Raw genomic sequence first — 23,600 nt, 5'->3', positions numbered from 1 at the left:
GAGGTTAAGGATAAAGAGGTGGAGGAATAGGAGGAGGTGATGTTAGAGAAAGATGAAGAGGAAGAAGTATTGGATGAGAAGGAAGAGAAGAAGGAGGATGAGAAGGATGAGGAGGAAAAAGAGGAGGAGGAGGAGGAAGAAGAAGAGGAGGAGGAGGAGGAAGAAGAAGAGGAGGAGGAGGAGGAGGGAGAGGAATATGAGGAGATGATGATAGAGAAAGATGAAGAGGTAAAAGTGTTGGAGGAGGATAATGAGTGAGAGGAGGTGAAGCAGAAGGGGACAAAGGAGGAAATGAAGAGGAAGGAGAAGAGAAAATAGGAAAAGAGACAAATTATCGGATAGAAAAGCAGGATAAATGTACATAGAAATTGGAAGATAAGTAATAAGGAAATTGGAATAAAGTTGATAAAGGAGTGGAGTGTAATGGAGCTGCAAGAAGAAGAAGAAAATAGTAGATAATGGGTGGAACGCAGGTGAAGAGCAAAAATCGAAATTCGGATAACCCGACGTGTGCCTTTTGGCAAACGGTACTTTTTGTAGAAATACCCTTCCGCTCAAATTCCAAACCCATTCCTTTTTTATCATCTTTTGTTTCCCATTTCATCCCCCGCTCTGTCACTCTTCTATCCCTTCCTCTCCAGATTCAACCCTGTTCTCCAATTTCTGCACAACTTTATTTTTTTCTCTCTACTAACCCAGTTCTCTATTTTTACTCACATAACGGGCTGGCACTTTTTATGCGATTTTTTATTCTATAGTGGGATTTAATTCAAACTATCAGCAATCCTTTCAAATACAGCATCAATGATGAGGTTACACTAATGCTGACAGTTTAAAGTGAATTTCACTATAGTTTCGCCAAACTTGATCGCTTGTCAAGAGTTGAGTGGAGAAGCTGAAAGGGACTAATCATAATGTTTGTTTATTCCTTGGTTCGATTGGCTGATTCTGAACAAGGATAGCAGCAGTCTAAACAGGGAACATCTTCAAATGCTGGCTTTTGAATAAGACGAGCATCTCTAGGTTCAGAAAAAGAAGAATTCAAAGAGTGGTAGAAGCATGTCTATTGTCAACGAACATGATCAGAAAAAAATTGTCTTTTATAGAAACCGGGGTTGAAAGTTCAGGTGATGCTACGTTACCATATGATTCTAAAGCTGTATACAGACTTACGTGCCACAGACACACGCCTTTTAAACAAACATTACCTCTTCAACAGCTGATGCTATGCTTATCTGTATTTGCACAAATACAGTGAGATACAGATACAATAACCATAAAAAATGTAATCAGCTGATGGAAAGCGTATAGGCGTGTGTATGTGGCGCATAAGTCTTTACACAACTTTATGTTATCATGCCATCTTTATTAACCTAAGTCACCCACGTTAGCTCATGATGTCACCCATATCATGCAAGTGGAGCTATTTCTATAGTCAACCAGACGAAAATTGTCCGATGGAAATTGGAGCAGATGAGTACAATGTTGCCAAATAAGAGTAGATCGACGTTGTCCACAGCTGATCATGAATGAGAATGAATACTTTTATGATACACCTGACGAATAAGCAACGTCTATGGGTGTGTGGGATGTTGAGGAGGAGGTACTTAGGACTTAGGACCAAATGCTGACGCTAAACCACGTTTACTTGTAGATATGGTTGCATTTATCATTATGTGTTCCATACGGGGTTCAAACAAACAGCTGATACTCGGTTTATACGAAGAAATGTCAGCTGTTCCTTTAAACCCCGTGGTGAACACATAATGATAAATGTAACCATATCTACAAGTAAACGTGGTTTAGCGTTAAACGTAGTGTTAGCATATGGCCCATCAGACTATCTTCGGGCGGTGGACTAAAGTACATAGCAAGTTGAGTAAGTTTCTCAGACTATATTAGGCATAAGGTGGAATACTTTGTATTCTCTTTAGAATTCAGGTGGAACGTATTGAGGATGCAATATTCATTTAGTTTTATAATTTTGCCTCTAATGACTCTGTGAGAAAAACATATCAGGCCTCACTATTCTCCTTCAATTCAGTAGAAAAAACGTTATTTGTTTATCGCCACAATTTACGTTCCAAGTGAATATTTATTGTGAATTGCAATATTAACTGCTGTCGCTTTTTATTTATATGTTTTTGAAGTTCTTGTTCAACGTATCGACAAGACAATAATATTCTGTTTGATATAAAAACAATAATTGTGTATAAAAAACAAACAACAGTTCATATACTATCGACACCTAAATCTAGAAATCGATACACATAGACAATAGAATACAGGATATTTAAAATCAGTCTTAGTAAAATTGAGTTTGCGAAACAGCAAATATTGTATCTGGAATTAGAGTATCAAAATAAGAAACCACTGAGCTTGAAACTAATTATGAAATTATTAGTTCAGTATGTTTTATTTTCCACAAAAAAAAAGAGTGAACACTTTTGGAAATTAGTGGATAATCAATCAATATTCTATCTTCAATCCACGAAGATTACGTTTTTCCCACCAAAGTTAATTTATAGTCGAATAATATTATTAATGTATAATTCAAAATATCGTCAGCCATTCATATCTCAGAAAATTTACAATAATTGGATGAATAAATCTAAGAGAGCAATCTCATTATGGTGAAAAGTACTTTATCTTTGTCTTTGAAATATATAAACATGAAAAATGAAGTAAACTTTCTTTTCCCACTCCCTTGAATTATTCTTGTGATAAATTTGAAATTTTTGAAATTCTCCACAATATTTGCAGTTTGCAATTGGATAATATAACTAACATTGAGGTAGTTGGTTGTGGCAGAGACCTTGATTCCTTATTATAGTAATCACAATAATTATTGACAAAATACAGAGTTAAGGATCCTTATAACTATTGAATTGATAGAATCGTACAGCCTACTTTAAAAATTAGATAAGTGTATTATTGCTATATGAAGATAATATGGCACAGTTAGATTTGTCAAAATTGAAAAGTATTAATCGATCTATTCACGAGTATCAACATGGAATTCATTCATTTCGAATAAATCAGAATTATTGAATTGATTCAATATTTTATGTTATATTGACTTGAATAAGTTTGAGATGATGGAAGGTGGAGTTTTTCTTGGTAAAATATCATGTTGCTGTTATTATTCAAAGAAAGATTGAATTAATGTTGAATTATCTTCGATATTGCATTCAGTAGAAAAATCATGGGGATTTGGTTCATCAGTTTTTAGGTTTGGACCAACAAAATGTGGGATCAAAAAGTGTTTTAAATTAATCTGCTCTTCATGATAAATAATAAAAAGGATGATGACAAATCATGTGTAGAGCTCTAATAATTTGACTAGAAATTCTAAAATTGTGGAAATTTCAGTGAAAATTCTATCGAGTTGGGCCTACATAAGTTCATACAGATTCTAAAATTTATTTTCAATGTAGCCAGAGAAGAATTTGAACAACAGTTTCACATGGAATGTTCATTAAATCTACAGGTCTAATTCTTGATAGAGCTTGGGAGATTATTGGGAATAATATTGAAAAAACCTATAGAGAGAAATGTCATTTTTTATTATGTGGTTGATATATGAATGTGATATTTGGAAAAAAACAGAGAAGAGTACATTTACATAAAGAGCAGAGAGGGACTATTCTATGTAATAAAAGATCGTGTTTGAGCATAAAAGTTCAGTGAAATATTGGATAGAAAACAAAACTCACAACTCGAGGTAGTTAACAAACATAGAGATACCACAAAGTTTCTATTTGAGACGAGTAATTTTTCAAGACTGTTAGAAAAATAATTTTATGTGTTTATAAGCTCAACGTTATTTAGAGATTGATATATTTTTGATAATATGTAAGTAATGTATTAAGCTCTTCAAATATTATTCGATGAATTGTGACAATCCGATAATCTTATTCATATAAATTACTTCCCAATCTGGTAGATTGTCTTAAATACAATTTACACATAGAATATTGATAATAAAATAGAAATGTACATAATTTTCATAGCAAGATCAACAAGAAGATACATACACACGTAAATGACAATTTTCCATCAACTATTTACACACAACACAATAATTTTTGATACATCACATAACGAATACAATCTATATTTCTCAGATAAGAGTTCTTTACATGCACATTCATTCCAATAACACCAATTTCGAATATTATACTTTTTAGATTTATTCACCAGAAATCTATCATTCAAGGTGTTTGATCATTTTCAATGAATATTATTCAAATTTAATCATAAAATAAATAATTATCGTGGATAGGCTACGAAAGAGCACTCAATTTTCGAATTATATTACAAATAATCATAATCAAAATAAGTTTTAATCTGGTGTGAATTCAATAGAATATACACGAGTACAAGAAGTCCAATACAGAACTAACATTAATTACAATAAAAGGAACACGAATCAAACTAGATAAAGGTAACATTCCTTGAAAAAAACAAAATACACTAGGGATTCACAAGATTTAATGATAATGACAAACATTTTTGAAGAGCACATCCCAGTATATATTTTCAACAGCAAGAGGCATTTTCTAGAACTCAGATCTTTCGATTTCTCTAAAACTCATCCAATCGATGCTGGATAAAGACAGAAAGAGAGTGAAAAAGAGAGCAAAATAGATTATACAGATAGTAAAATGTGAAAGAATAATAGTATGATAATACTTTTCAATCCTCTTTCAACATTACGAATATGAAAATCCTATGACATTAACGATAAATAGTCTTTAACATTAAAATTTGTAATTGAACACATTGCCGAAAGCTGACGAATACATTCTAGTACTGAAGAAGTACTGAAGAATGCATTGTTGTGAAATGTCAGCAATTTCGAATAATTTAAAACATAATTTTCACAGAGAGACTACAATGAAGAGACCTGATAATTCAGGTGGCCATTTCTCATTTATCTCATCATGGCTACTCAATATCTCTGTGAATAAGATGGTACTAAATAGGAAATTCATTCATGAATATGTAGGTATTCTACACAAAATACAGCAATTCAAAAATGAATAGACAATAGTTTTACATTCTTTAACTGGTGAACAACGAACTTATTACATTTTTGAACTAAATGAGCAATATTTTTCCACTAGAAAGATGTCGGTGAGATATGTCTCCTGATTGATGAATGCCAGTCGTTGATCCGGTTGTTTTCTTCGTTCCTCTTTTTTGAAGACAGTGACAAATCCTCAGGTTCCGTCTGCTCGGGAATGTAGCGGATGATCTTCCGGATGTCCCTCGGTTTCCTAACTCTTCTTCCTTTCGAGGTTGGTTCATCAGCATACAACGCATCCATGGACTCCGCCATCTCAATGTTTCTGTCCTCATCTAACATATCCTCGTCTTCGTCTTCATCGAGGATTGTGTTCTCATCGGACATGGGTGTGACTGGTTGCGCGATCGGAGGACTGTCGGGGTGACCACCAGCTTGGGATTTCCCTTGGCATTTGTGGTGCATCATATGGTGTCTCCTGCGGAATCTCACCAAACATTTGTTGCATTCGAATGGCTTCTCTCCTTTGTGTATCAAGGTGTGAGCCTTGAGTTGGTTGGAATCTGAGAACTTGGAGGAGCACAGTTCACAGGCGTAGGGACGTTCGCCGGTATGTACCCTGAGATGTCTGCGTAGGTTCGCTACTTGCACGAAGTTCCTGTCGCAGTGTGTACAGTGGTAGGGTTTCTCCCCGGTGTGGAGACGCATGTGGGTTTTGAGGTGGTGATCCCTGGTGAAGCGTTTATGGCACTGGGGACATTCGAACGGTTTCTCACCCGTGTGGGTTCGTTCATGGTTCTGCAGGACGTGTTTGTACCCGAAAGATCGATTACAAATACCACATGTAAACACCTTTTCCCTGCTGTCTTTGTTGGAGCCATCGTGTCCTGAGGAGCCATTTGATTGAGGGGAAGATCCCGATGTGGGAGGGGAGAGAGGGGCAGGTTCCGGGGAGACCTGTTCCTGTAGGACTTTATCCTTGCGCCTGGTGTTGACGCCAGGTGTCATCCGAACGCCGGCAGGCATCGGAGGCGAGATCTGTTGCTGGTGTTGCTGTTGAGCCGCCCAGTGGTGAAACAGTGTTCCTGCGTGCAGCGCCAGAGGACTCATGAAGTGACTGGGGAAGAGTTGAGCCGGTGTCAGCAGACCCGGCGAAAAAGCGGGACTGAGACCGCCGCCACGCGGATGGAGGTTGTTGTTGTGGTGGTGATTGTTGTTCTTGCTGGTGTTGTTGTTGTTGACAGCCTCGGCGTCCGGTTGAGTCTCCTTCATTACCCCTCGGTGCGACGATAGGCGGGCGATGGCGGTCAGACCTACAACAAACAAAAAAATCACAATTAAAGCTATTTGATAAATAATAAGAATAAAAGTTTGTTAAGAAAAAAATAACTCCCAATCTCTATCACAAAAATCCATCTGTGAATCGAGAAATTAATTCATCATCACCCATTAGTTCATGGGATTTGCTGTAATTTGGTTATACAGAATCAGTAATGAAATTTCTGAGCATTTGTGCAATAGAGTATACAAGGATTACAATGAGGTGAAGATTGAAACCGTATTTGTGAAATTGTTAAAAATGCTGTATCCTACATTTATGAACAAACTGAGTAGGCCTATATCATTGTAAACAATTCTGAAAATGAGATATACGAAAGACTCTGCTTATCACTACTTCGCTGCCATTGAATCAATACAATGCTGAGCTGAATTTCCGTTCGTAATGAAGATTGCATACGATTACCACGCAACAAGCAACTAATAACTCATACCCCAACACATATAATTTATAGTGGAGTGTGTATTATTTATTCATTGAATTATATATGCCTATTTATTTGCATGAAACTCCATTGTTTTAATTGTATTAAATGTTATAATATTCTAATTTGTATTGTAATTGTTTTTGATGAAAAACTTTTATTTGATTTGAGAATCGTTTATAAATGCTGCGGTTAGAGGACTAGAAAATTGCTATAGTTGATATAGAAGTTGGGTATAAAAGTTACGAATCATCAGATAGTAATAATCATGAATAATCGTTATTATATGAACAATACATTGATAATTATAAATCATGATAAATTATCATGGACAAGTGGATTGTTCATATAGTCAAAATCATGGTTCCCCATATCAAACAATTCTTCTTAAGAAAATCCTGAATTTTTTCTCGTTATCAATAAATTATGGGTTCAACTCTAGATGAATCATAAATAACATGCATTTTACACTATTGAAAGGACTTGGTAGCACAATATTTTTCTTTAGTGAGACACCGTTTTGACAGAAAGGATAACAAAGGATTATGAAGGAAGAAGAAGGAATACTCTTCACGGTTTTCACTTTATACAGGCCTCACATCTTTAAAAGCAAATTTCATAGATGAACAATTTCCAGGCCCTCTTGTCAACCTTTCTTCCTACTAGTAATATATTTCGCCATCCTCGAAGACTATTTGTTGTCTCTGTTGGTTTAGAAGCATCTCATCCTCTCCAATGTTTATAAGTTTCGAACAAGGAACAACAAACAGGCTATCAGGGAACAGAGAACAACTTACTATCACTTGAGGAGTTCATATTTAGTCGAGTGTGTAATAGCCTATTCATTGCACGAAAAAAGCCCAGTGAAAAAACAAAATTTTCACAAAAGAGTTGAGATTTTTTTTACAAAAGACACCCCTGAAGGAATAGGGTAAACACGTGCCTTAACTCTCGCTCTGTTTGGGCTAAAAAGTCTGAAGAATATTGCTTCTGAACTAACTGCTGTTTGATAGAGTACAATGGGGTGTTTCTCTAAGATGCGTTTTTTCGAAAAATGTTTTGACATATCTTGCAGCAGTGTTAGAATTGAGATTCACTTACGTGGAAGTTCTATGAAAATACAATAGTCCTTGTAAGTAGGCCTGCATGCCTTTCTCAAGATCTTTAAAAAGTGTTAAGGATCCAGGCCTACTCCCAAAATAGTTCAGATACACTAAAAATAAATCAAAATAAGGAATGTTCTTTATAGGTTATATGATGTTCTTATAGGTTATAGAAAACTTTTTAAAATCTACAGAGGTTGAATATGAATAATTGTTTCCCGGTTAACCATTGAGTATAGGAACTGAAAAGAAACAAAAACATATTAGTTATGGATATACATTCTCTACTAATCTGAAAGGGAAAACTACTATTCGCAGTATCTGTATAAAAATATAATTAATCAACATGCAGTAGTGAGAATTTCATCCTTGCATCCTTGTTCTTAGCTCGTGCAGCCATGAAGGAGTCTCTTCAATATCTAAATCTTCTCAATCAATGTATGCAATATGTAAGATTTCATTCTTGAATGAACCTAAAAGCTATGAAATCACTCAGAAATTCATATAATATTTTATAAATATGGTTATAACCAGTCAACTTGGAGAATAAAAACGTCTCTTTTTAGTTACACCATTCAAGCTCCTATCCCTATATCGAGCTATGGTAGGAAGAAAAGATAAGAATCAGAATACGAACTCTGAACTGTTCAAATATTATCTATTCCAAATCAAATATAATGAATGATCTTTAATCCATTATTCTGAAGTTAAACTATTCATTTTTTGACAACTTTTCCATAACCTACCACTCACCCACGCGAAACGATATTCACTCGCCCAACAATCGTGATGTAAAGAAGTCTATTAGCGTAGGCCTACAAATGGAACCGCCTTCTTCTCCTACTCCTCCTCCTCCAACTACTCCTCCAAAAACTCCTGTATTATCCTTCTTCTCCTTAGCTTTTTTCTATCTTCTTCTTCTTCTTCTTCTTCTTCTTCTTCTTCTTCTTCTTCATCATCATCTTCATCATCTTCTCTTCCTCTTATGTTTTTTACCTCTTCTTCTCTTACTTCTCCTACTCTATCTAAGCTATTCATTTCAAAACCAAAATGGTGGCTAGCAAGCAAGTTGGAGTGACTAATTTCTCGGGCTAAACTGATGGCGCTCAATTTGTCGTTTTAGAGATAACTTCACACGCAAACAAGGCTGGCTGGCTGACTACGTCTCAATCATTATCATTGTACTTTGAATGGGGCACAGAAGAACAAGGAAGGAGAATGAATAATGTATGGAGGAGAATGAGAAAACTTGAAGTAGAGAATCATGCAGGCTACTGGAACTGGGATACTGAGAAGTTAGCTTGAATTTATTGGATAATTTGATGCTATTTCGAAAGCTATTTTTTTTTTTGAAATTATTCAAAATTTAACGTCATTTGATGAGAATATGTTATTGAATTGAATAAACTTTTATATCCCACTTCATTATTGAAAGCACTTAGGACATAAGGTGTGATATTGGGATCAGAGAAACATACGGAAAGAAACATATAAATGGAATGATTTGGAAGAGAAGAGACGGAATGAGTAGAGAGGAGGGAGAAGAAAATAGAAGAGAGGAGGAGAGAAGAGGAATGAAGTGAAGTGGAAATAATTCAGAGATGAGGAAAAATGAGAAGAAAAAATGATACGGAAAAAGAAGAGGAGAGGATGTAAAGAAGAGACAGGAGAGAAAGAGAAAAATGAATAACAGAAGAATGATGAAAAAAGAGATTGATTGATTGATTGATTGAGTACTTTATTTATGTAGATTACAATATATACTGGCTTATACACTTATATACAATAGGTTACAATACAGTAAAATTATAGATGAATTTGCATAATATAGACTAAGAAAATGATTATTGAACTGTATATGATATGAAAAAGCAATTTGTAATATAATAACTATAGATAATAATCATATTGTTATGCATCTACATAAATTGGCGGAGCTTTGGACATATCAATGTCCATTCTTCAGAAAGAATATTAAAAATATCCTCCCCACTAACTCTCTACCAAAAGAGAAGGAGAAGAGAAGGAGATTAGGACAGGAGAGATGAATAATTATTGGAAAAGAAGAGAAAAGAAGTGGAAAGAAGAGAAGTAGAGTACGACAGTAGACATGAATATCCAAATTAGTTACAAAGGAAATTTTTTCAATTTTTTTACAAAAATATAGTATGTTTAAACGAATTTTCTTCAACTGATACTATTGAAAATAAGAGCTATGATATTGGAATCGATCTATTTCATTGTAGTGTACACTGTTAATACCATCAATCCTATTCAACAGGAAGGTTGAAGGTTCACATGGAATTCAAAGTGTAAAAGTACTGAAGGATTGTTTTAATGTTATAGAAGAATAGGATCTATTTAAAAGTGAAATACACTGTGGTACAGTACTACTAATCAGACTCGAATTTGTCATCCATAACGAATGAGGGAGAATCCGAAAATCATCATGTTAGTGGTCTAATCTTATTAATGTACTAGAGATAAAATTAAGTTCAATTGAAAATAGAGTAGCCTACTATAGTTCTAATTCAGGATGAAACTTGAAATCTCAAACTTTGATTCAGTTTTTATTTATATGCTCAATATAACCATAGAGGAAATATATACCATGTTGTAGGTCATTTATGTCCCAAATTTGAAGCCGATATCGTAAACGCAAGCCGATTATTGTCGACAACTGGTTATCATTACTGTTTTGGTCAGTTGAGAGCAGTTTAAGAACGTCACAGTATGAGAGACTATCAGCGTAACATAGCTTCATCAAAATAGTTCTAGAAAACTATCGGCTTGAGTTAGCTGCAGTGAAATTTAAAACATGAACGCCCTATAGGCCTACCATTGGATATCTTCTCATGTTATCTATTCTCCATGATACAATCCATATGTGAGATTACTAAAGAGCTCAGTTTGCCAACATAAATAGTATACGATTATACATACTCTTACAGAAATCGCGTGTTTTGATGTCATAACTATCCGAGCAAACTTTATGCATCCTGCCGGTGTCACAAGTATCGGGCTGTCCGAATAATAATAATTTTCGTCCGTTACACGACAAAAAACAACAAAATGAGCCCAATTTCTTGTAGGGTAGCAAATATTATGCGTAGGTTGGACCTAGCCCTTCATACGCAACCAAAAATGTATAATAATTCAAAAGGAAAGTACAGAAATTGCCGAATTATGCAGAAACTGAAAAGGCTTGAAAAGTTATAGACCTGGAAGAAACCGTTCCCCTGAAATCACCAAGAAAGAAGAAACGTGAGTCTATAGACCGAGAACGTTGATGATTAATCAAATTTTTACAGCTAGAATACAAGTTACACTCGTAATAAAAACAATTCACATGAATTTGGTTATAAATTGCTCAATCAAGTAGACCCTTCTACTGTGTCATGTGTCAATGAATTTCTACTACTGTTCATGAATTCTTTTCTTCTACTGTGTTCATGAATTTTTCCAGTCAAGTACATGAATTTTTCTAATCGGAAGTACGCCGAGATTGTGAAGTTCACTTGATTTGGTTAGGCTAGCTTCACAATTTTTATGACAACTGTATACGATTTATTACCTATATTTTCATGTTAGCCTAATGGTAATAGGATTTTTTCGTGTTAGACCTCTGTTAAAATGTTTTGGATGAAAATGATTGACATTGGATAGAGAATGATGCACTATATTGTTTGTGTGGTGAGTCGTTTCTAGAATTATTGTGGATTTGTTTCTCCGTAGTGGAAGACTAACAGGGGATGAGTGTCCAAAATTGAACTCCAATCAATTTTTTAAGGTTGAATGAAAATGATTTTATCTTTCACACTTGTTTTCTTGGTTCTTATTTTGTACTGAAAGTAAATTTAATTATCATGGTGATTCTGTTGCTTAAGCCGCCATTTTGTCACACCGTTGAGTGGGAGGAGACTGTCTGGCTAGGCCAATGGCAGGCGTTCATGCCCTCGACCAATAGCAGTACTCGCCAACTAGTATAAATTCTGCTGCTCTTGTATTTAGTTTTAGTTTATCAGAGATTGACAATGGTGTAATAACCGAAACCGGTCTTTCTAATTATCAATAAATCAGTGGTTTTTTGACAATTTCTTAGTCTTTTTCATTCAATATGAATAATATCAACTTCTCAACTACACAAAAAAAAAAATTTTTAAGGCTTATAATTATTCAAGAAAAGAACGCATTCTGAAATCATTCTAAAAATAGCTGGAGCTGATCATTTATCGAGTCAGATATTATATCAAGTCACCGTGGCATGAACGATGAGTACTTCACCTATAATTTTATAGGTTTTTTCGTTTCTCTGCCCAACCTTTTCAAAGTGCAATTGAAGTGAATAGTGAACGTTCAGTTTGCTTCAGATTAGTATACTGAGCTGCATCGATAATCATACTGATAATCGAAAGTGTTCATAAAACACACCATTTCCCTCCATCGTCAAAGAGTATTGAGTTTGTAGTTTGTAGGCTGCACCAGTTCAAATCTGTTTCTCCATATTTTATTTAGTGTCAATTAACGCAAATTCAGTTTAAGATGTATCAACGCTCTTCAATATAGATAATTACATGATAATTATGATAATATTCAGAACTGTATTTTTATACAATTATTTATATATTCGTTGTATATTTCTTCTCTTCCAAATTCTCCTTAACATCAACGTTTTCTCTTTTCAAGTTCTAATACTAGCCTACAATGAATTGATTATCTTACTATATGATATGAGTGTCCAGGCAGTTCAGCTCTTCTAGTTGTAGACCCATATAAAATCGAAGTTTTCACTCATTTTTACTTGGAAAACTGATAAGTAACGAGACATTTGACAAAGAATTATTATTACTCTGTATTATCAAAGGCACGACAAGTTTCGGCCAATTTTAACGATTTGATAATATTATAATTCACAGAAAACAATGGTGTCCTCGAAAAATGAGTGAAGAGTACTAGCAAGTCTATGAAAAATTGAATTTTCCCATTCTTAAACTATTCCTTGATAATTTAATGACATGACAGAACTTGGACAGTAATGTACCAACTCTAACAGCATTTCATCACGCGTAAAACTTGTGAATTACCTTATAATATTTCAAAAAAATAAAAACTTATCAAAGACCCAACATCAGCGGGCTAATATGCATTGAAAGAATAAAAAAAATATTCTTAGTCTTATTTTTAACGGATAAAGAAGAGTCCTCATGATATCTGAAACTCAGAACGACCATTTTGTCAGTACTAAGATCAATGACTAACGCCTAGCCTAGGAGCTCGGTGATTGGTCAACGTAATGACCATGGAAGCCCACAGCACTTCTTTGTTGCGTTGTTGATGAAGAAGGGTGAACTCCGAACCCCTCCCGTCCACCGACTGGAGGGGACCCTTCTGTTATTCCTTTACCCCTTGCTAAGGATAATTCAACCCTAACCCTTCCCCTGGAGGGCTCCTCCTACATCCTACTACTGAGATGGTCAGTCACTATATACTATACATATCTATAGTCACTGTCAAATTCTGTAAGGCCCATATACATGTAGTCACTATATACATGATATACATAGCCACCATCAATTTTGTTGGACCCATATACTCGTACAAAGTCTACGAAGAGTACTATGTTGAACTGGGGCTACCTCCCTGTAATAAGATTCACTTAGAAGTGGCAGCATTAGTTGAATGGGGATCATTGGTGTTATTTAATAGGGAAAGTAAGGAATGCTGACATTTTGAGGTGAATCTCACTGTAGAAACAAAGGGGGCGGTAGATGGGTGATGTAGAATGGCGAGTGGGGAGAGAATTAAGGGTTGTTGATGATGAGGAAGAGGCGGTGGAGGAGGAGGACGGGATGAGGAGGTGGAGCGGTAGGAGAGGCGGCGAAGGAAGAAAAATAGAAGATGTATCAGGGGGAAAAGCATGACGTCATCAAGAAAGATACAATTATTGTCTTTGAAGTTGTTGCAAGGGAGGAAGATAATGAGTAGAGGAGAGAGAATACAGTGGTGAGGTGGAAGAGAATGGTGAAGAATAGTAAGAATACAGAAAAGTGGAGAATGAGTGACAAGTGAGAGGAAAATAATGGGGAAAAAAGAAGTAAGAAGAAAGAAGAACATTGAAAGAAAATGATGGAAAAGAGAGATGAAAAGCAATGGAAACATGGAAAAGAAAGCAGTGTAAGAATATGAAGATTGAGAAGGAGAAGTGTAGCATAAAACAGGATAAAGAAAAGAAGAGAACGTACAAATAGAAAGATTCCAAAAATAGGATAATTGAAGAATTAGATTAGGAAAGAGAAGATTCGTAAAATGAGTGGAATAGAATAACATTATGAGATGGAAAATCATGGAAAGGATGATGAAAATATAAATTAAAAAAAAAATGATGATGGAAAATAGAAGAAGGTAACGGAGAGAGGCTGGTGAGAGGTAACGGAGTAAAAGATTAAAGCTAAGTGAAAAAGAGAAACATTATCATAGAAACATCAATCAGTAAAGGAAGGAAGGAGGAGATCTGTAGATTCTATACAATGTATATAACATAGACCCCTTTATTTTGTAACACATTTAGATAATATGATCATCGTTCAAGGGGTTGAACGATCAACATTGAAAAAACAATGGACGGACTTAAAACTGAAATTACATTTCTTTTCAAGGTACAGCATAGACAAACCAGAGTCCAAAGTGGATAAATCTGCCAGCTTTGTGCAACAGAAACAGCTGCTCAACAATTCAATCAATTTTTATCAATTTGTAAACAATTTATCTAACATATATAATGTTATTATAAACAAGGCGGAAACGTCTACTGAACTGCAATGGCGTTGATAGTGTTTAGTTTGGATCGTTATAGACGGGAAGTGATAGCAGATAGTGGAGTTTCAATGTCACTGGATATGCAACTCATGATAGATTAGTTGGGAAATGATTATGCAAATTGAACTTGAAATTCATCCTTCATTTGACTAAGAATTTGTTTTTATATTGCTAGTGTAACACACAGAACAATAATGTGTAAAGTTCGATCAAATATTTGACAAGTCATTAGCTAGGTTCTATTAGGTTTTAATCTCTATACATGATCTTTTATGCAATTCGATTTGGATATAAGTTTGCAATGCTGTTCCTCTGAGAATAACATTTGGATTGGATCTTTAGATCATCATCACAAACCCAAACCACTATTAATGAATATTGTAATAAAAGACTGCAATAGTTTGTTGAATTTGAAGAAGAAAGGGATCATCCCTTATGAGCCATGGACTCAAGGAGATTAAAAAATAATGAAAGTGAATAAGCGTTCTATATGAGATGAGTTTCGGACTACCAGAAATTGATCATAGAAAAGTGACAAATTAAGTAATTATAGCGCGAATTTCGAGTGAAAACTTCAAGGTGCTTTGTAAGCTATTTAATCAGATTTCGAGTTTGATTGCGATCTACACATCTAATTTTATGCACTATATTTTGAATTAACTCATTGATTGGAATTTTATATTAATTTGTAGTATTCCATAACACATGTGTCACCGCAAGCAAAGAATGCGAAAGTATAGAAAATAGGCCTATATCATATTATTACATTCTATATCGGTGTGCAACTTCTAAATAATACTATTGTTATTGTATCTATTTGCCAAGTTTCATGGTTTTATAATGATCAGAATTTCAAGAGATAGGTAGGTGTATGGTGTAATGAAAAATATAGGATGAATGCAGTTCTTCTTACTAGTCATTACCGATTCGCGTACATATATATATATAAACCATTAAAAATAAAATAGGTTCAACATCAAAATAAATGTTCAATGAAAAAGTGGATAACCATGTGAATTAGTAGATTAATCAATAACTGAATACTTTGAACACATTTACTATAATATTGTATCCAGCTTAATCCGATAATCCATAATAAATTCCACCCAATGAAGCTTAAAGTTCATTCAAATATTGAACAACTCATTAACTGAACAAATATTTTTCGGCGACTTCAACAGCCCTCTGTTGGTTTGTTGATTACATAAACAACTAATAATATCATTTTGCAAATCTTGAGTGGTCGAAATTTCAAATTGCTATGTTCTGATTTTCAGTAACAGAGAAATAATGATTTTGTGAGAAAAGCCTATTCGAGCTCAATAATCATATTAAACAAATTCAACAACTTTGATAAAAAATCATTTCGTATTTTTTCAATAACTTGAAGATTGTAAATTAATATAGTATGAAAAGATAATATTATTGATTCATGATTTTTTTATAAATGTGATTGATATAGACTATTTTTTCAATAACTTGAAGATTGTAAATTAATATAGTATGATAAGATAATATTATTGATTCATGATTTTTCTATAAATGTGATTGATATAGACTATGAATCACAATTATTACCTTCGCAGGAGTTCGAAAAGTTCAGACTATTTCGATTTTCCTTGTTTGTATAAGCCTATTTCATTCTGGAGGTGTATGTAATTGATGATTTTGAGACAATAATTGTCAAAATTAAGTTGAACACTAACTTATGTTGATATTACTACTATATTGATGTGGCACAGGCAATATCAATGAGACCAGTTCATCCATTATCACATAGTGCAAGTATAGACTGATCATATTGAATTATTGACGATCAACCTTCCAGCCAGCACTTCCAAGTGGAATTGAATTAAATAAAAAGCTTTCCTATTTAGGAATGAATGATTCACCTGTCTCGAATTAGTATATAATAAGTCAATGAATTAGATATCAGATTCGAATAGCAGGCTACTCTGAAAAGTTCCCTGTACAATTGAAAACCAGGATTCAATAGGTTACTATAATGATGAACTTCAAGGAGCAATATGACTAAAGAAGCAAATCACCTCAAGAAGCTGATTATTTCAAGAAGCAATCACCGCTATTCCAATTCTACATGCTATTATTATTATTATTTGAAATGTCAGCTTTAAATATACCTCCAATTGGGAAAAAGAGTTACGTACTATATATAATAAATTAATTAACGATGAACAAGATTGAAGATGGTTACTTATGCTTAAAGCTTATTGATGCATTTTCATATTATTTATTTATGCATCTTGTTATTTATCCAGAATAGAAGTTTCAAGTACTCGTAAATAGTAGCCTACTGTGATTCAGTCATTCATTCACAGCTCGTAATTAACACATAATAATTTTAATAAGATTAGTCATCATCATAAATGGGAATGATCAGTTATTCATCTTTAAGCACATGAGATTATGAATAAATAGTCATCATAATGAATGCAACATTCATTGAATAATGAATAAGTTGATCAATTTTCCTACAAGTCATTTAAATTTATGGAAGTGTCACTCAAATGTGATTCAATGATGAATTATGATAAATGAGTCATCAAAGTTAGAAACATGAAACTGGTCATTCCAAGAGAAGCATAATCAACATCAGAAAGTTGTGAATATTTTCATTTTATTAATTAATATTGCTTATAAAATGAATTTACTCCCGTTGCAAAACCGTGTATTGAATTCGATCATGATTAAATGACGGTTAAATACCATGAGAACCAGTGAGGAAAGCGGATGGCGTCTTTAATCAGCAGCTAAATTTGAAAGATTAGACTGTTTGGTGAGTATCATGAGGAGAGAAAATTTTGGAAAACCCAATCACTTCATGCCAGAAGAAATTGTTCATTGTTGTGTACATAGACTATTGAATTATAGTTCAAAGGAATTACTGTACAAGAGATACAACAATAATTAATTAAGACCTCACAACTGATGACCTCAATTAATGACAAACTTCTCAAATATAACAACTTGTGAAATTGAGAAGATAAAGTTGACCTAGAATATAGTGTACTGTTCCAAATCATTAGAATATGATAAATTGATTTATTGTATGAAAAGTGGCCCCTAACTTAGTACTCTCCCATCAACTTCCATCTACGAAAAATCATAGTCATAGTCATTATTTTATTTAAATAATGTAGAAATCTGCTCAGTTGTGGAGTTGAACGAAACAATTCAAATATAAATCCCCCTCCCAAAACAAATTCATAGCCTTCAACTCACCACAATTAATTGGGCGGAGTATCATGAAGTAATGATGAAGCAATTCATGCAAAATCTGACAAGTCATGATCTACAAAACTATTACTGTTTAGGAAGCTTTCAAAACTTTTTTATATTATTTTCCAGCTCTTTAGCTTTCAACCTTTCAATAATGGATTTAAAGCCCAATAAATACAAATTTCTTCCCCTCCCCACTAAATTATCAACAACAAAAATGAAAAGAAGATACATAAAAACTCACCACTCTTCGGTGCGGTATCTTGAAGTAATGACAGTGCCATGTCTTGCAGCAGATTTCTACCCAGATTGGAGATGACAAGTCAATTGATAGCACTAGGGTTCCAACTTATACAAGTGACATTGTCCAGACATAATAACTCACGAAATATATAATATCGGAATGCTAGTGGCGGAAAAGTTTTGATTATATCACAGTGGTTGAGTTTGAAACTTTAGAACTTTTTCGGTTGATTGAAACTTATCAGTTGATGAAACTAAGATTGAAACTTATCAGTTGATGGAATTAAGAAATGTTTTTGACGTTTTTTGAGGTTATTTTGAACAGTTTATCACGATGTCACGAGTTTTTCAAAAAACCTAACCTAGAAAGTCTGATGCACAGCGTTGTAGCAATTGGTCAAGAGGTTGTATGCTGAGCGGACGCGGTAGTGTAAGCACAACTTTCCAATGAGTATCGGGAGTTGTTGGGGAGAATCACCATGGCAACGTGACGTGTCCAAGACACTCCGGCAATTCTAGTCGAGGTAGCCAACGCACTACTGCGAAAGGAACTGACTGACTGAACGCCGAAAATTTTGCCCTTCCAGGGAAACGAGCGAAAGAAGTAGGGGTGGGGAAGAATGCTCTCAATAAACGCATCAAGGATGCAACAATGCTGCAAGAGAGGAACGGAGGGGAACTGATAGGGTGTGCGGAGGGTGCGAGAGAGAAGGGAAGATTACCTAGCAGACACACACAAACACACATACACATCCAGAGAATTTCACTTCAATCTTTCAGCATTGGTAGATAGGGGAAGGCTGATGTTATTCACTACGAACCCTGCCAGTTAAAGTGGATAGTAGTCAGAGTTGTAACATAAATGAGTGGGCACACTTCAGAAACTCTCACACGCACACACACAAACACTTCTACCCCCACCTAGCTTAATTCTTCCCTTCGTATTATTTTCTCCACTTCTGCATCATTCCATCCCTTTGCTACACGCTACACTTTCCAGAAATGCGGAAAAAAGGCAAACCCCTTACAAATGATACCATCCACCACGGTCTTGGTTGCAAGGTTCGCTCATAGAGTGCTCTGAGTTTGGAAGTTTGTATAGTGACTAGAAAGAAAAATTGCTGAATAATACTACAATCAAGATTTATGAATGGAATAAAAAATCTTGCTCAATTGCTTTAGGTTGGGGAAAAAATGAATCGGGAGCCACAACAGTCACCGAAGTGATCAGCCAATAGAAAACAAGACTAACTTCCTCCACACTGTTCTAGTAATAGTCACTGTATGTATTCTAATTATGGTCACTTAGTTTGTGATTGAGGTAGATTTGAGAAGTTTTCTGATGAGCATATTGATTATTTAGAACTAAATACCAACGTGAAATAAATCAAGTTTGAGTGTTATCCTAATGCAATGATTCAATAATACTGATTTTATTCAGAATATTTTATGACTCAGCAAGTAGCAAAGATTTAGTTTATTTATAGAGTAAATTCTATTCATATTCAGAGAGTATATTCGGATTGAAACTGTTTTAGCAGCTCTTGAGACTCATTGTGATTCGCGGTGTTGAGTTTTTACTGAGTAACAAACCACCCTCATTTCTTGACATGATTGATAGAGATTGAATTCAAATCCATGGAATTGAGTGTAATATACTTCAGCCAAAAATTTAGCAGATATTACTTGAATTCAATGTTCAGCAACTCTCAATGAATGATAAGCTATTGTGAGTGAACCGCTCATTTAGATTCCATTTATGAGATGAAAAATGATTTCAATTAGAAGTTAAGGCCCAGAAGTCTCTTTTAAACGCGATGGAATTACTATCAAAAGGAATTAAACCAAGAACAAATTAATAGTGGTATTAGGTGGTTACAATAAAATTGGCATGAACTATTTGAAGGAAAAAGTTTTTGCTAGCATGAAGATGACGAACCTTCGTAAAATATCTCACACAAGGTTCCACCTGGGAGTTTTCTAGAAATAATTATTATCCCATCATCAAGTTTTCTTGATGAAACCCCATCTGGTTTTGTGTGAGATATAAAATATTCATTATTTTCCTATCCCATTTTATTTATCTAGAGGTTCACACGTAATTGATCCAATCCAACATACATGTAGAATTAATTCTCCATGCACAAATGTATTGAGTTCATTGGCAATATATTATGACAATGTACAGGACTGAGCAGTAACCTGGTTTTGGTTAATAATTGTGCCATTAAGGCTTCTCTCATAAATTATTATTCTATACAATCAACAAATTGATATTTGAAATTGAGATTGTTCTCAGCCAAATATGATACCAGTAGCCAGCTACTAAGATCGTTCTTAATATTCTTATTATTGGTTTCTAGGCAACCAAATCGTGCTTGGTTGAGATCGTTAATAGGTACTACTGCTCACAACATAACCTACAAATATTTTTCTCCTGTGAATATCATTACCTAGTCGGCCAGGTGATTGTGAAAACCAGATCTAGTGAGCAATGAGTAGTGGTTCTTACCCCCTCAATATTAAAATTATCAAGCCGAAAAAACACCAACCACCACCCCTCAGCACGCGTACGAACGCAAGCTTCCGCGATAATTTTTTGGGTTGAAAGTAGTTTTTTACAATTTTTTCATCCCTTTCAAAAAACCACCCCGTCTTCATGAGTAGCACACACGGCGTGTGGTAGAGCTCGGCACATGGCAAGTTACCAAGTAGGAGTGCGATGATAAAAAAGTGGTAATGTGAAAAAACTCTAAGTGAAGGGAGAGAGGGTGAGGGAAAGCGAGAGAGGACGAGAGAGAAAAATAGAGTGAGTGATAGAGAGCAAGAACGAAAAGTGAGAGAGAGCACAACCCTCAACTCCAACACCTGCTTGAAAAAAAATCGTCTTAAAAAATAAGTGTGCCGTTGATCGGTGACCTAGGTTTTTTGATAAAGGGATAATTTGACAACACCCCATTCACTATTCATTGTTGGATTCGCCCTTGTTTGTTTCAACCATTATCCTTTTTCACAAAAATGGCAACAAGATCAAGGAATAAAATGATCTATGTATCAAAAATCTGGAATCATTTCTCTGTGAGCGTTTTATTAATCATTTATGATTATATTCGTGAGTCGAATTATGTTTAGCATTTTCTAGTGGATTGGAAGTAATTATCGTATTTCTTCAGAAAAACATATTTTCAAGATTAGTGGACTTATCTATGATTAGTGGGATAGTCTCGTATAGTATCTAAGTGAAACTTTTCCAGTGACATGTAGATGGACATAACTGGCAAAAGCTGAGTAGTTCCAGGAATTAATAGTGCGGAAGCAGATATAACAATTTCCTTCTTGTTACATTATCAACTTAGTACAGTATCCCTATTCACTTGAACTCCAAATTTTTATTTTGTTTTTTTCTTTATTGAGTCTGATTCCTTTCCCATTCCTAAAGGCTGTGAAAAGGCTAAAACTTAACTTTCTACTGGTGATATTTTTCAAAGTTTTTCGATTTGTATATCAACAAGCTATCAAAATGAAAACGTTTTCTCAGGAAAACATTTTTTTTCAATCATTACTTTTCGAGATATGAGCGTCTAAAGTTGAACTTTTTGGGAGAGAACATTTCAAATTCGGTAAGACATGAATCCATGAGATTTAGAGGATAGATTCTTCATGGTATTGTTGATCTAGTGAAACAATAATTTTCTGAAAATATCCATTTTTAAGATAGTTATTCAATTTACTGGAAATAACTTTTAGTTGAGTTATTTTGGCTATTTTTGGTAAATTGATTAATTTTTTTCAAAAATTGTTATTTTAAGAAAATTTTTGTTTTACTAGATCAACAAACCATGAAGAATCCATCCTCGAAATCTCATGGATTTATCTCTTACCGAATTTGAAATATTCTGTCCCAAAAATTCAAACTTCAGGCGCTCATATCTCATAAAGTAATGATCGGTAAAAATGTTTTCCTAAGAAAACTTTTTCATTTTGATAGCTTGATGATATACAAATCGAAAAACTTTGAAAAATATCACCAGTAGAAAGTTCATTTTTAGCCATTGCACAGCCTTAATATAAGGTTTCATTCCACTTTAATTTTAATTCTCTTTCTTTTCTCAATTCCTTACTTACTAGTTATTTCATCCTTTACCTCTCCTTTTTTAACTTCTCAGGTCTCTTTTTTCTACTTCTAATAATTCTTATTTATTCCTCGGCCTTCTATTTGTAATTTTTAACCATCCCGACTTCTCCGTCAGGTAATTCCTCCCTCCTCTCATTCTTCTCCTCTTCTGTTCTCTCTTGGTCCTCCTCTATCTCATTCCCATTCATTTCCATCACCTCTGGTTTTGTCCTTCTCCTTGTTTTCCTTCTTCAGTTCTCTTCCTTAGTCTCCTATTGTTTTTGATGAGGATGATGCACGCATTAGACCTAGGCTAGTGCATCGGCTGTGTAGAAGAATGATGATGAAAATTGGAGGGACTTACAGTTTGAAGTGAGTTTTGGACCGTGAGGAGATTCACCGTCTCCTCATTCGAAATCTCCTCTCCACCACATTCTCTTCCTTCACTCTTTCATACCTACTCCTCGTCATCCTCCTCCTCCTCATGCATTTCCTTCTTCTTACTCTCCTCCTTACATCTCTCCTCTTTTCACCTCTGAATATTCTCTTCGTTCTTTATCAATACATAACATTGCAACCCTCTCCACTGCCAACTTATCACTCTTCCTTTGTAGTCCTAAACAAATTTCCATCCCAACTGATAAATTATCATCATCCATCCTCCACTCTTCCATCACCTCTCTTCCTCTCTCAAGGTCTCTCTATCCCTGAACCGGATATTTATTTTGAAATCTGTCAAAACGTGATGAATTCTCCAATATTCCATCCTTCAACCAAGTTGGAAGGATATTAAAGGCAATATTAAGTGGCGCCTTGACCCTTCCTTATCACTGGATTTAGATAAGAACTTACCTATCCTTGACTGGCGCCTACTAGTTGATAAAACTCTCACACACCTTAAAACGGAAGTTTGACTATTAGCAGCTCAAACTGGGATAGATTTGCCACCTATATTATCATAATCCTTATACGTGGTAGTTTTAACAACACAACGATAGCTTGATGATTGGAAACTTGTGATACATATTTTACATGAGCCCTAGCCTTTATTTGTGGTTGATTCACCTAAACTGACTGAATATATTAGGAGGTATGTGTATTATAGTTTACCTTACCTAGACCTTTAAGCTAGACCTTTGACGACCAAGGTTTCAATACAACCCCCACTAGAAATGTAGTCTTGATTTTAAGTCAAGTTACAACGAGAGTATCGCCAACTTAAGAAGAGGATGAATTTTAAAATTTCACTCTGATGAGTAATCAAGATATTATGCTACTCACCACTCTGATTC

At 34.6% G+C, this 23,600-nt stretch overlaps 1 protein-coding gene across 2 annotated transcripts in view; it reads right to left on the bottom strand.

Moving 5' to 3' along the window:
- Positions 1–2,131: 2,131 nt before the first annotated feature.
- LOC111055152 (protein krueppel) overlaps positions 2,132–23,600 on the bottom strand; it is a 119,855-nt gene continuing 98,386 nt past the window's right edge. Inside the window, exons 1-2 of one of the 2 annotated variants that reach the window (XM_022342319.2) lie at positions 18,196–18,790; positions 2,132–6,342 (exon numbers count right to left, since the gene is read on the bottom strand). In XM_022342319.2, coding sequence (XP_022198011.2) covers positions 5,126–6,342; positions 18,196–18,235 — 1,257 coding nt within the window. In that variant the 5' untranslated portion in view covers positions 18,236–18,790 and the 3' untranslated portion in view covers positions 2,132–5,125. Of the gene's footprint in view, positions 6,343–18,195; positions 18,791–23,600 lie in introns of those variants that run through there. The other variant, XM_039438975.1, reaches the window with a different exon arrangement.

This window comes from Nilaparvata lugens, chromosome 12 (assembly GCF_014356525.2).
Source record: "Nilaparvata lugens isolate BPH chromosome 12, ASM1435652v1, whole genome shotgun sequence".
Classification (NCBI taxonomy): domain Eukaryota; kingdom Metazoa; phylum Arthropoda; class Insecta; order Hemiptera; family Delphacidae; genus Nilaparvata; species Nilaparvata lugens.
This window is presented reverse-complemented; position numbering and strand designations above follow the sequence as displayed.